The following is a 13,253-nucleotide window of genomic DNA, read 5'->3' on the forward strand; positions in this document are numbered from 1 at the left end:
CTATTCAGGAGAACAGCATTTCAAATCTCCATTTGGTTAAAAATCAGAAGGTCCATGCTGTAGCAAGAACAAACATGATTTATGGATGTAGTACTCTACAGAGCAATATATGAGATACAATGAAGTACAAGTTGTGTGTAGCACTGAAAACATTGACTGGACAACACAAATATGATTACAGAATAGGCCAAGCACTTCTTTGCAATCACTTAAATAATACTGTTTCTTTGGCTGCTCACCAGAGCATGCAGGGGGTCACTTACATGACCTCTATAAGCGGGCCTGTGAAGTGTATGGACGTGCAGTCTCTGAAATCATGTACTTCATGAGTGAAGGTACATCACTCCTCCCTACTATTGGTGGAAAAGTTGCATACATACATAAAAACACTAGTCACAGAAAAATACATTGTCAGGAAAAAAGCACTGGCACCAAAAAAGCACTGGTACCGAAAAAGCTCTGGTACCAAAAAAGCACTGGTACCAAGGAAATGTCAGGGGAAATCACTAGTGACGGCAATGACATGAGTTTCATTGCCCAACAATGGTGGCTGCTGTAGCATGTGGCAGGCAGGCCCCAACAAGTAGGGGTGGAAGTGATGAGGGGGCAGGTTGGCATGCTGTCCCACCCATCGGGAGAAGCCAGCAATGGCAGTCGATGAGTGGGGGCTGGGGCAGGAACCCCAAACAGCAATCTGCCAGTCAGCAACCCCAGTTGTGAGATGAACCAGACTGTCCACAATACAGGAACAGGCATCAGTGGTGGTGGGGGCAGGAGAGATGTGCGCCATTTGGAACAGATCTCTCAGTGTGCGGCTGCAGCTGGTCAAAGTAATGGGGTGTCCACCCATCAGTAGTGCGGATGACGCACATTTTTCGCCCTGACAATGCTCAATGATGGCAGGAACCCACTTTGGCTGGCAGCTGAAACCACGTGCCCAGACTGGCAAACCTGACTGGAACCATTGCGGAGCCAACAATGCTGGCAAGTCCAGCATCGAATGCAACAGGTGACAGTGAGTTCATTGTTGGCATCCAAGTAGCAGCTCCACTGGGATCTTGTCCCCCATCAGAAAGAAACAGTATGAACTCAAAAAATGGTCTAAAGCAGCTTCAGGGGATCTGCCAGATACATCTGAGTTTTAAACATCTGAACCATGCATTCAGCCTCACCATCACATTGAGGATGAAATGGGGGAACTTTGAGATGATGATCACCACTAGCCTGAGAAAAAGATGCAAAATGTCGAGAAACAAACTGGGAGGCCCACTATTGGTAACCACTCAATTGCAAAAATCTTAGAGGGCTGGAACAGTGGCCACTGCAGACATTGATGGACAACATACCACTTGGGGAAGCTTGGAATAGGTGCCCACTATGATGAGACAATACTGATTTAGGAAGTACTATATGGGAAAAGCTGCACAAATAGCAAGTCAGTTCTATACAAGACTTAAAAGTGGCAGACGTATTGAATTGCGTTGAATGTTCGTAAGTGTAAAATTGTGCACTTCACTAAATGCGAAAACATAGTATCCTATAACTAAAATATCAAAGTGACACAATTTGACTCAGTCAACCCATATAAATACAACGATATAAAAATTTGTCAGGGCATGACATGAAATGATCACATACGCTCAACGTAGGTAAGCTTCAGATCATTGGTAGGATACTGGGGGAATGCAGTCATTCTACAAAGGAGGTTGTTTAAAAACAAGTGACCAATCCTAGAATACTGATCAAATGTTTGGGTCTCATACTAGGTAATATTGGACATATACACAGAGAGGCAGTATGAATGGTAACAAGCTTGTTTGACTCATGGAATAGCATCATGGAAATGCTAAAGAACCTGAAATGGTAGATGTGTGAAGATAGGTGTTAACTACCCCATAAAAGCCAATTTACAAAGTTTCAAGAACTGGTAGTAAGTGAGGAATCAGAAAATACAGGGTTATTCCAAATGATGGACCCATTTTCAAAACTTCACAAAACTTCATATTTATTCAAGTAAAAATCCAAAATGATCAAGCTTTATACCCATGAAAAGAGGTAGTTTGGAAGTTTTTTTTCATACTGATTGATATAAATTTAATAATTTGTAATTAATTAGTTTTTAATAATTATAAATGTAATAAATGTTATAAATGTACAATGTGGACACCGTTGGTTGCATGGCAAACATTGACGTGGTAATCAGATGTGTCCCACACACATGAAAGCATATCTGCTGTTACTGAGTGCACAGCAGCAGTGATCCGGTTCCGCAGATGGCTCAGAGTGGTTGGTACAGGCTCCTTCACATAACCCCATAAGAAATAGTTGCAGGATGTGAGACCAAGAGATCTCAGTGGCCAGAAGTGCAGAGCCAGGTCTTCAAGTCCCCTGTGACTGATCCAGTGCTGAGGAAGGGAGTCATTCAAAAAGCCTCCTGCATCATGGTGCCAATGGGTGGAGCTCCATTCTGTTGGAAAATGAAGTGCTGGGAATCTTCCCTAACTTGAGGGTATGCCATTGTTCCATCATTTCCAGGTATGTGTTTCCCATTATAGTTATTTTCACAAAGAAAAATGGTTCACAAACTTTGTACAGGATACAGCACAGAACACATTTATCTTTGATGAGTCTCTTTCATTTTGCAGTGGTGAATATGGATTTTCCAAACCCCATATGCGAACATTGTGTCTGTTGACTTTTCCACTAAGGTGTAACATTGCTTCATCGCTAAAAATTACATGCTGTAGAAATGTATCGTCCTTCATCTTTGCGAGCACACAACCACAAAATGTGAGACGCTTCTCTTTGTCATTGGGATTAAGAGCCTGTACAAGTTGTAGGGCTTGTACAGCAAATGCTGTCTCACAGCTTTCCATACAGTTGGTTGGGGCATTCCAAGCTCTATTGGTAGACTTACTGGGACTGTGCACAAAATGTTCTTGAATCCACTGGACATCGTCCTCTGACAAACATGGTCAACCTGTGCTTTTTCCTCTGCACACACTCCCAGTCTGTTTAAATTTCTTAAACCAATGGCTAATGATTTTGCAAGTTGGTGGTTGAATACTGAATTTGGTACAAAATGCTTGCTGCACTGCAATTTGCGACTCACTTTTCACAAACTCAAGAACGCAGAAAACCCTGTGAAACAGAATGACGACCCTATTACCGCGTGAACTCTACTGACCACTTCTGAACCATCACTGCCTGCCCAAAACTTTGAAACTTCCTCTTTTTACTGGTATAAAGCTTGTTCATTTTGCATTTGTACTTGAATACATACAAATTTTTGAAAATGGGTCCACCATTTAGAATAACCCTATATGCTAGGACCTCTATGTATAATTCTCATAGGTACCAAGAAGATACGTCTAGACTAATTACAGCATTCCCAAAGGTATTTAATGTCATTATTCCCACATTCCAATTCCAAATGGAACAGCAAGAATCCAAATGGATGGTAGAATGAGAATAACTCTCTGCCACACACTTAATAGTGATTTTCAGAGTAGGGATGTAGACTAGACATAGATTCTCATACATACAGAAAGGATTTGCAACTGAATACTGCACGTGTCAGTCAGCTTATGTCCATAGCTCCTATCTGTTATTTCTAGACATGACACCCTTTCAGTTTTTACTGTGATTGTTGGGCTTTTGAGGGATTTCTTCATAAGGGACAGAGTGAGCACAATCTCACTGGATATTGTGTATGATTTCTGCCACATGGTGACATTACATTGGTATATTTTTAATTATTATTCATTAAATCTCTGGTCGTGGTAGCTCAAGCTTACTTAAAACCAGAACACACTTATATTTCACAATTTTTGCTTCCTTTCTCTACAAAAAATTTTAATTATGACTGTATCATATGTTTACTTAATATGATGAAAGATTTAACTGTTGCGTCTGTTGATGATAGTGGAGAATTAAAAGTAGCTGGAAAGCTGCGTGCCAGATAGAATATTTAACAAGAACACATTTAATGATACACATTATTGAGTGGCCTTATGATTTCAACTCTTCGTCTTAACAAGTGTACCCCAGATTACCAAATATATGGAGAATCAGTATCCGCTTGAAATGTTATGAGTTTAGAGTATGTAGCCACCCATTTTTACCATTTTTACCTGCACAGCCTTCATAGCAGTGCTTTTGCTGAAACTGGCTGAAAAGTAATTTACTACCAATAATGTAGTCCACATCAAAATTCACAGTTCCCACATTTTACCTACAAATGACTACTGGATAAACTACTTTTATGGCCTGTTTGAGCCTCATCAATTTTAATTACAGTACAGATTACGGAGAAGTGACATCCGGGACTTCATAGACATCTTGCATCCTGCACTTTATAGATGCCCTACAATATTATTTAAGTACAGTAATCTAAGACTGACATGATTATTCAAAAAGTCCATATATGGCAAACATATAATTAACACAGCACTGTATGAAATGGTAAAAGCACTGTCCTTCCACTCTAATGGTCATACCAAAGCAAAATCGATGCACACATTACGCATTGCTAATTATAAACTGATCCTATTGTCACAGCTTGCACTAGCCATTAGTGAACCTTAAACATAGATGATGAAATTAATTACAAGTTTATACTTCAAATAATTTTTATAAACAGTCACTGAATTATTGTATAAACTCCTGTATATGAAATTTATATAAAATGTGGTAAATATCCAACTTATAATCTGTATTGAATAGTGAGCAGTACATTTTCCCCATATTTTTGAACACAGATCTTACTCATTTCATAACTCTCCAAAGACTGAACTAGAACTTAACTAATATGGCTTCCGACGTGTCTCTTTTATAAGTTTACAATAATTAAAACTATTTGTCTATTGACATCTTGGGTTGTCGGGTGTTGTGCCGGATATCAGCGTCATACTTGCACGATATTTCGGTCACGTAGCTCGTAACCTTCATCAGGTGTGACCTGAGACTGCTCCTTGAGTCGACCTGGTCCAGTATTTATGCCTATGGCCTTCCCCCTCCACCAACGGCTGCAGGCACCTGCTTTGTTACAAATGCAGTAGAAGATCAATCACAAGCTTATGAGGTATGTCTATATAAGGTTCCCAGTAGTTTTAAGAGAGTGCAAGTGAGCCATGAGTCTATTCCTCGTTGTCTTCTAGCACACAGAACATGGCTATGAAAGTAGGCATTCTACTCTCTTAAAGGAACAGCACTGACATAAATGGAATGGAGTCAGTTAAGGCAGAAGAGAAACTTATGGTGCAGCTGGGTGCAGCATTCTTGTTCAGAGGATGAAGTTGATATCACGGAAGAGCATCTGTTCGATGATGATCAACTTGTTTGCAAAATTTGTGGAACTGCCATAATGTGAATTCCCAATGCTACAGGGGCGGTTATTTTTGTTAACTTGTAGTGGCAACTGCCGAACTGCCTGTTACTCCAACCTTGAAAACACTGCATGCTTTTTCTCAAAATGAGCAGATATGAAGGCAAAGATCTGTGTAGAAGATAACCTTCTCAGATCAGCAAATGGCTTTTGTTTATGCAACAACCACAGCACTGCCAGGGACTACCATGTCAAATATGAAGAGTATTGCTGCTCAGGTGGTCTTTCATCAAAAGTTGCAAAAGCAAGTGGAATAATCAGCTGACACAAGCAGGAAGAGAATTTTCATCAAAAGTTTGAAAAGCAAGTGGAATCATCAGCTGGTGCAAGCAGAAGACATTAATGATTGTAGGGCCACAACCTCCTGCTGCTCTTCCTCAATTACTTGCACTTGTTGCTGATGGTTTTGCTTCTGTTCCTGTAGCTGCAGCTACAGTTGTCGGAAATGAGTTAGAAATTCATCCATAGGCATGAGGCAAGTCTGAAAACTGTCATTTCTGAATATCACTGGCGTTTTCATGCCAAGATATGAAGTACTATATAGGTCCAACTGCATAATGAACAACATTCAATGTTCAGTGATAGAGGAATTCTTATTCCTTGGTAACTATGTAAGGAAACTGGAAAGTTCTGATTCAATATTGAAGAGTAATTGCTGTGTCATTTTATTTTATATCTACAAAACCACATTTTATTTATTCTGTTGTTCCTTAACACTCCAGTGTGTGACTTGAGCTTAACCATCAAGAATTTTGGTCACGTTATAACAAATATACTAAAGTTTTGCAGTGGGATACATTAATATTTGTGTGTATATCATATTTTGGAGAGAAAATTTCTTTCTGAAGATAATTCTTTGATCAAGATGTAGAGATACAGCAACATATCATCACCAAAAAGTCATGAGAAATTTTGCATGTCTAAAAGAAATCTTTTCCATGGTTAATAATTGAGGTTTATTTATGTAATCCTTCAAAATAGTTTTACTGATAAGCACTCACATAAATGCAAAGTGACATTCTCATAGACTGTGTCAAGGTACATAGGGATTACATATTTTTCATTATGTAGCTCTCAGAGATACACTCACATAAATTTAGAAAACAGGGAATAATTTTTTAATCGTGATTTCTGTTAGTTCTTTGAATAGTGCTATTCTTTACCCAAACCATTATTTTCTTCCACTTAAAACAATTAATATTACAAACAGCTTATGTTCTCTCACAGTTACTGAGTAAAGTGGCATCGAACATAGTTTGTGCAAGAACAGTCTCTTGATAATATTGATTTCATTATAAAATTTTTATTTGCAGAATATTTAGAAGTTATAAAGAAACACTTTCTCTGTCTATCTCTTTTAGTTAACAGTCAATGATCTATCTCTAAATTTAGATCATGTACTTTTTGTTTGAAATTGTATTAAGGCAATTGTACATTCATTGGTTTCGTGAGAACATTTTAGACAAAATTAGCCAGTCAAATACATTCGTGATCACTGCGCCTTTATTAATGTAATTTCGTGAAGGATGTTCTCATGTAGTATATCACATGACTGCCAGAAATGGACAATCAATACCAAGCTCTGTCCTCTCATAATGCCCATCAAGTACATTTACCCTTGTCAGATTTTCTGACTGGCAGACAGATATATCCAGTGAAGCACTTTCCTAATGAACAGTATGATGTTCAGTCAGTCCACTAGTATGGATGTCTCTTTACTAAATCTTCTTGCTAAGATTTTCCACAAAAAAATGATATCATATGTTATTTTTTTTCTGTGCTGTGAAAATGGTAACATTATTTTTTGACATTTTCAGTGATCACTCTCTTATCTTATGAGTAAAATTATTAATATATGATTATTATTGTTTTAGAAAATTATAATACAATTCTATACATGAAGAAACTTTCTGAGTATGGTGTATTTTCATCATTACTTAACTGTAAAATTGAGAAAAATTTGTGGGTTACTGATTTGCACAGATATGGAAATAATTCAAAACATGGAGTCATTATTGATCTTACTTGTGAAAAAGGTGAAACATTCCTGAAATCAGTGAGTATGTGTTACAACTGTGTTAAATTCAAATATTTTTTGTGAAGCTAAATAGCATGATTGGAAGTAAGAATAATAGTAATAGATTCCTATTTATTCAAAATCATTCCCATTTTAGTTAACACAAAAACCGTTAGAAAAGAAGGATAAATGTAAGTTAAATTTATAATTTCATAATTTTTCATTCTACTACACAATGAATATGAATAAAACGTTTAATCTATACTTTAATATAGCTTTGCAAGTGCTGAGCTTCTTTCTTTCTTGAAAGGTGATGCTAGAACCTTCTTATAAAACAATTATGTAATACATAGTTCATTGTGAAAGTGGCAGACTGTAATAATGATGTTAGTAAATACATATTCTAATGACAGTCTACTGACTGTTTTTGTTGTTCTAATAATTTTTAACATCCTGTATCATGCCAAGAACTTGAAAGTGTATCCTAGAACTTGGTATTTAAACACACTTAACAGTTACATAATTAAGCCACTCAAACAAAGGGTATGATAAAATAAATGTCAAGAGCATACATTCAATAGATCAGTCAGACAAATATTTTCCAAGGTACTCCAGGATGCAGGTTCTAAGCTGAAATTAAACTTACTTGTGTTCCTTTCCAGAAACATGATAATAATAATAATAATAATAATAATAATAATAATAACAATGTCTGTATGTAGCCCCCATCTGAGGTCAATAAGTCCAGTATAAATTGTTTGTAATTAACACAATTGAGAAAATTATGTTATGCCTGGAGACCATAAGCAGATTCATTGAGTGAGCAGATAAAATACTGTTACCAATTTAATTAATTATAAAAGAAAAGTAAATAAGTAAACTGAGTTGCCTGTTAACATTTTTTGATAGAAAAATATGTGATATTACCATTGATTTTCACACTTTTCACATTTTCTTTCTAAAATTTTTATTCTCTTCCACAACAACAAATACAGTGGAAAATTTTATTTCTCTGTCTCTTTCTCTCTCTTGCATGTGTGTGTTTTGGATGTAGTTTAGCTTCCCTGCATATCGACAAGCTGTAGCTAAGTGGTTGCTGTACTTAATGTTTACATACAATACAACAGCTGCAGCTGGAAAGCAATACATACTGTGTATCCTGAATGAATGAAGCCAGTTCATTGTCAAAGTAAAAGGGAATGATGATGTAGAAATGTTTCTGTTGCTTTGTTTACAGTTGCAAATGATATTGAATCTCTTTGTTGACAGGTTTTGAAAAATGATTCATTTGGCTATTGCGGAGCCCACTGGCTCTGCATGGTAAAAGAACAGTCTAATTTAAGTTTCTTCTCCAAAAAAGGCTTCCTCACGTCGGCTACTGCTTTAAACATATCTGCAGTCAACTTCCTGTGCCCTGCAAATATGTCACATAGAGAACATAGGTTCACAACAGAAGTAAGCAAAACTGCCTTGTCACACAAGGATGCCTGCAGTTTTCTGGATATGAGACTAAATAAATCACTTGTTGGAAATCTAAGTTACAATATTCATGTGTATGATATTCAAGGGGATAGTAATTACAAATATTCTGCGAGAGGCACAGTGGTCAGAACAGATAGTAATGTAAGTCTACTAAATATGAGTTTACTATATATGAATGTAAAATAATGGAATATTTGAAACTGGCATGCAGCATAACATTACTAGAATTAGAAATCATGAGCTACATCAGAAATGTTATTTTGGTCAATGAGAACTGTAGTATAATATTTCCAAGGACCTCACAGTATTTTCTTCAAATCTTTAGCTATGAATAAATGAATGAAATGATGTTTGCAAGACTGATTTATCTTTTTTATTTTGACATTACTAACCAAGGATGATGACCTACATTTCTTTAAGTTATAGTAAAAGTGCTATTTATATTGTGTCACTAGAATTCTGTTTTATTGCATAAAATATAAACAGTTGTCTTTTACATCCATTACAGTTTCAAATGGATATGAGTGGGAGCCGTGAACTTTTTGACAGATCTATTCTTCATCTGCTGCAGGATATTTTGGAGTTTAGGTAATGTGAAAGACCTTTACACATAACTGTATTTTAAGGATGTGCCTATTAGTATGTGTTGAACAGTAAAGGCAGCAAAAACACTTTTCAGATAGCTTACAGGAATGCAGCTGATGACACCATTCACACCCTGCATTTTTCAAGAATCAAATGCAGCAAGAACACCTCCACACAACCCAAGATGACCGGCATCAGAATATTGATAGTGAATATTAATAGCCATCATGTGAGATAACATTAAGTTTGTGTCTCTCTGTATTTGGCCAGGGAAGCAGCAGGATTCCATGGAAAATTTAAGTAAAAACCTCCATCTTTATTTGAAAGGTCATTTGCTAATTTAATCTCAACTGCTTCCTTAATAGCACTATGTGAATAGCTGGAAGTGCATGTCAGAATCTTCATGATGTTATATACAACAGGATGATCAATGCCAAAGTAATGTTCTGCAACAACAGATTTGCCCTGCTGTTGTAAGCATGTGTGATGCTTATATTCAATACAATGGTTATCCTTAGTCCTGAAGGACTTACCAATATTGACACACCACAACTTCAAGGAATTTGACAGACACCCACTTCACACAAGCCTTCACAGATCCTACAAGGACCCTAATCTTTGATTGTAATCAAAAACCACATTCCACACAATTTTTTCACAGAATTTGATAAATACTGTGGTAAATTCTTCCACTGTAAGGTAAAAGGCAGAACACTTAGGTGCCACCACATAATTGTCATCACACTCCCGATTTGGGGATGGTCAATAGCATACCACACATCCGACAAACTTCCTGGGTCTGAGATGAGGGGGTATTGTGAACCAAGGTACAGTTCTGTTGAATAAGGAGGGTTACATTCAAAAATTGCATTGTTTGCTATCTGATTCAGCATATTGTAGGGTCAGTGTTGACCTAGCAAAACGTTTTGAACGAAAGACTAACAACCTCCTAAAGATAAGTTCTTTGTCACAGAAAACTATCAAGAGTTTTAGTTCTTATGCTACTCTCCACTGATTATATGGCCTTCTGAAGATCTACAAGGAAGCAGTTTCTCTTAGGCCTATTGTCAGTAACATTGGTCTTCTGGCAAACTGTGAAGCAAAACAACTACTCTATTGAGCCCAGTAGTAGGTCAGAATGTGCTTCACATTATTACATTAAAATCTCAATGTATTTCTTATGTCAATTAAAGGGATTTCATTCATATGACTCTGATACAAGTTTTGGTGTGGTCCTCTGTTTGATTCATTGCAGTTAACTGATCTTGGGTTTGGTGTTAAGTTAAAGAATCTACTTCAACTTGTGTTTATTTCAACTTACTTTTTATTCAGTGACCAGTATTGTGAACAGACTGATGGAACTGTAATGGGGAGCCCGTTGTCAATTATTATTGCATTATTGCCAGTTTCTTTGTGCAAGATTTTGAGGAACATGCCTTACAGTTGGCAGCATTGAAACCTGCATGTTTTTTCAGGTGCGTGTATGATACTTTTGTTGTTTGGCCTCATGGAATGAGAATTTAAGTGACTTTTTTAGAACATTTGACGTTGGTCCACCCAAATATTTACTTCATGATGGAGGCGGAAAGGAATGGCTGCCTTCTCTTCCTTGATACATTTGTCAGGAGAATGGTTGGTGGTATGCTGCATCATGCCATTTATAGGAAAACAACTTGCACTGATTTGTATCTAAAGGCTGATGGTTGTCATCATACAGCTTAGTGTGAAGGAACCAACCTTGGTTCATAGGACATGATGCAAGACCCAGATAGTTTGTCATCTGAGTTAGTTCATCTCGACATCATTTTTAATCAGAATGGTTAGAGTTTAAGGCAGATTAGTTTCTACCAACTGTCAATTAGGTGAGTGATGATAATAATGAGGTGGCACCTAGGTTACTGCAATTTTACCTCGTGCTGGAAGAATTACCAACTGTATTGGTCATATTCTATGGAAACATAGTGTGGAATGTGATTTTCTGAATGTGAAATTAGGCCCTTTCAGGATCTGTATAGGATGATCTTGGTTTGTGTAAGATGGGTATCTATTGTATTCCTTGCAGTTGTGGCATAGGTGAGACCATCAGAACCATGGAGGTCACACCATCATACATGCACTTGCAACAGGTAAGCAAATATGTTACTGCAGAACATCACCTTGTCTTATGGACTACAACATGGAGATCCTAGCATGCATTTCAGCTGTTGCTATGGCTTAATTAGCAAATCAGTTGTGATTAAATTAGGCAATGACCTTACAAATAGAGATGGAGGTTTTTGCTTTAGTTCTGCATGGAGTTCTGTTCTGTCTGGTCAAACTGGTCACCTTTGGCAGTGTAATGCTACTAGTGTTTATGGTGTATTTGTTGTCTTTCTGCATATAACCCTCATACTGAGGTTTTAAATTTCTTTGATCAGTCCTTTCTCATTGCATTTGTGTGTTCAGATGACAGGGTCAGCACCTGTCAAAATATCAGTGGGTGTTGAAGACTTCACCTGGCTGAATTACTCTAAGTTTTTTAAAAATTTTATACATTGGCAGTTTCAACAAAACACTGCACAGTCAATTAGAAAAATTAACATTTGAAGTTTGTGAAATGTGTCTTGACTAATAAATATAAATTTTAGTGACTGAATAGAAATCTTTTCAGTTTAGTCCTCCAGCAGTAATTTGAAATTAGAAATGATTGTATTAGATTACAGCATATGCTGTATCACTAATTTATTTTTTCTCAGTATGGTCATGTTTGCAGGTTAAAAGTTTCAAACCACAATGGAAAGAAATATTCACGAGATCTTTCAATTTTGAGGCAACTAGCAACCAATAAAATTGATGTAGGATCAACCACTATTCTACTAACTTATGATCGAATTGGAATGGCAGATTATAGCATTGGTGTGGACACATTTAAGTAAGTGCGGTATTTCATAAAAGTATCCAAAACAGAGAACCTGGCAATGTAATACATAATCACAATTTAATATTTTTTATAAATGCAGGCAATAATATTAGCAACAGTTTAGGTTGCTGCTCTTTTCAGAAGGGTGGAAATTCATATTTAGGTGTCTTAGAACCATGCTTCCACCTTTAAAATCAAAGAGGTACTGAATATGAGAAATGGGGAAAATAATCGAGAGTCACCAGTAATGAAAAATCACCCAGATACAAAAATCCATCACTACTGGCATTTGTTTCATGAATATGGATTTATTGTATTAGAAACATGAATTAGAAAAGAATGACAGCTTTTAGATGTACAATCTATGACACCTCCAAAGAGAAAGATTTTACACTATTTGTTCCACAGGACAAAGATCTATTTCAGAGCCAATAATTAAAGGCAGTAAAATTATTAAATATTTATCATCATTATTATTATCCACACATGGGCCCAATAGGTCCATGCAAAGTATAATCAATCAACGTCACTTTTGATGGTTGGCCTTCCTTTGTGTCCAAATTTGTTTCATCCTTGCAGATTGAGGTCTCTTTCTTTCATGAGACCATGATGTTACAGCCTGTTTTCTAATTTCCCTCTGGCCAATTTTCCAATCACATATTTTTTGTCTGAATGTTTTTTATCTGTAACATCTGCCTCAGTTATATCACCTACTTTAAGATCCTCCTTAATTGCAGTGATCCATTTAATTGGCTCAGTTTTGGTCTTACTTCCATTTTTGTAGAATTCTCTATTTGTTTTGTCAACCTAGTGGGTACCATTCTTTTAATGTGCCCATGAAATTTAAGTCTTCATTCCCTGATGTCACCATGTATGTCTGTGTA

The 13,253-nt window shown here is 36.6% G+C and overlaps 1 protein-coding gene across 1 annotated transcript in view; it reads left to right on the plus strand.

Moving 5' to 3' along the window:
- The first annotated feature begins 543 nt into the window (after window positions 1-543).
- LOC124596598 overlaps window positions 544-13,253 on the plus strand; it is a 113,770-nt gene continuing 101,060 nt past the window's right edge. The window contains exons 1-5 of the mRNA XM_047135798.1: window positions 544-610; window positions 7,261-7,442; window positions 8,673-8,858; window positions 9,394-9,473; window positions 12,223-12,381. Of these exons, the coding sequence (XP_046991754.1) occupies window positions 544-610; window positions 7,261-7,442; window positions 8,673-8,858; window positions 9,394-9,473; window positions 12,223-12,381 (674 nt within the window). The remainder of the gene's footprint in view (window positions 611-7,260; window positions 7,443-8,672; window positions 8,859-9,393; window positions 9,474-12,222; window positions 12,382-13,253) is intronic.

This window comes from Schistocerca americana, chromosome 1 (genome assembly GCF_021461395.2).
Source record: "Schistocerca americana isolate TAMUIC-IGC-003095 chromosome 1, iqSchAmer2.1, whole genome shotgun sequence".
NCBI classification, from domain to species: Eukaryota; Metazoa; Arthropoda; class Insecta; order Orthoptera; family Acrididae; genus Schistocerca; species Schistocerca americana.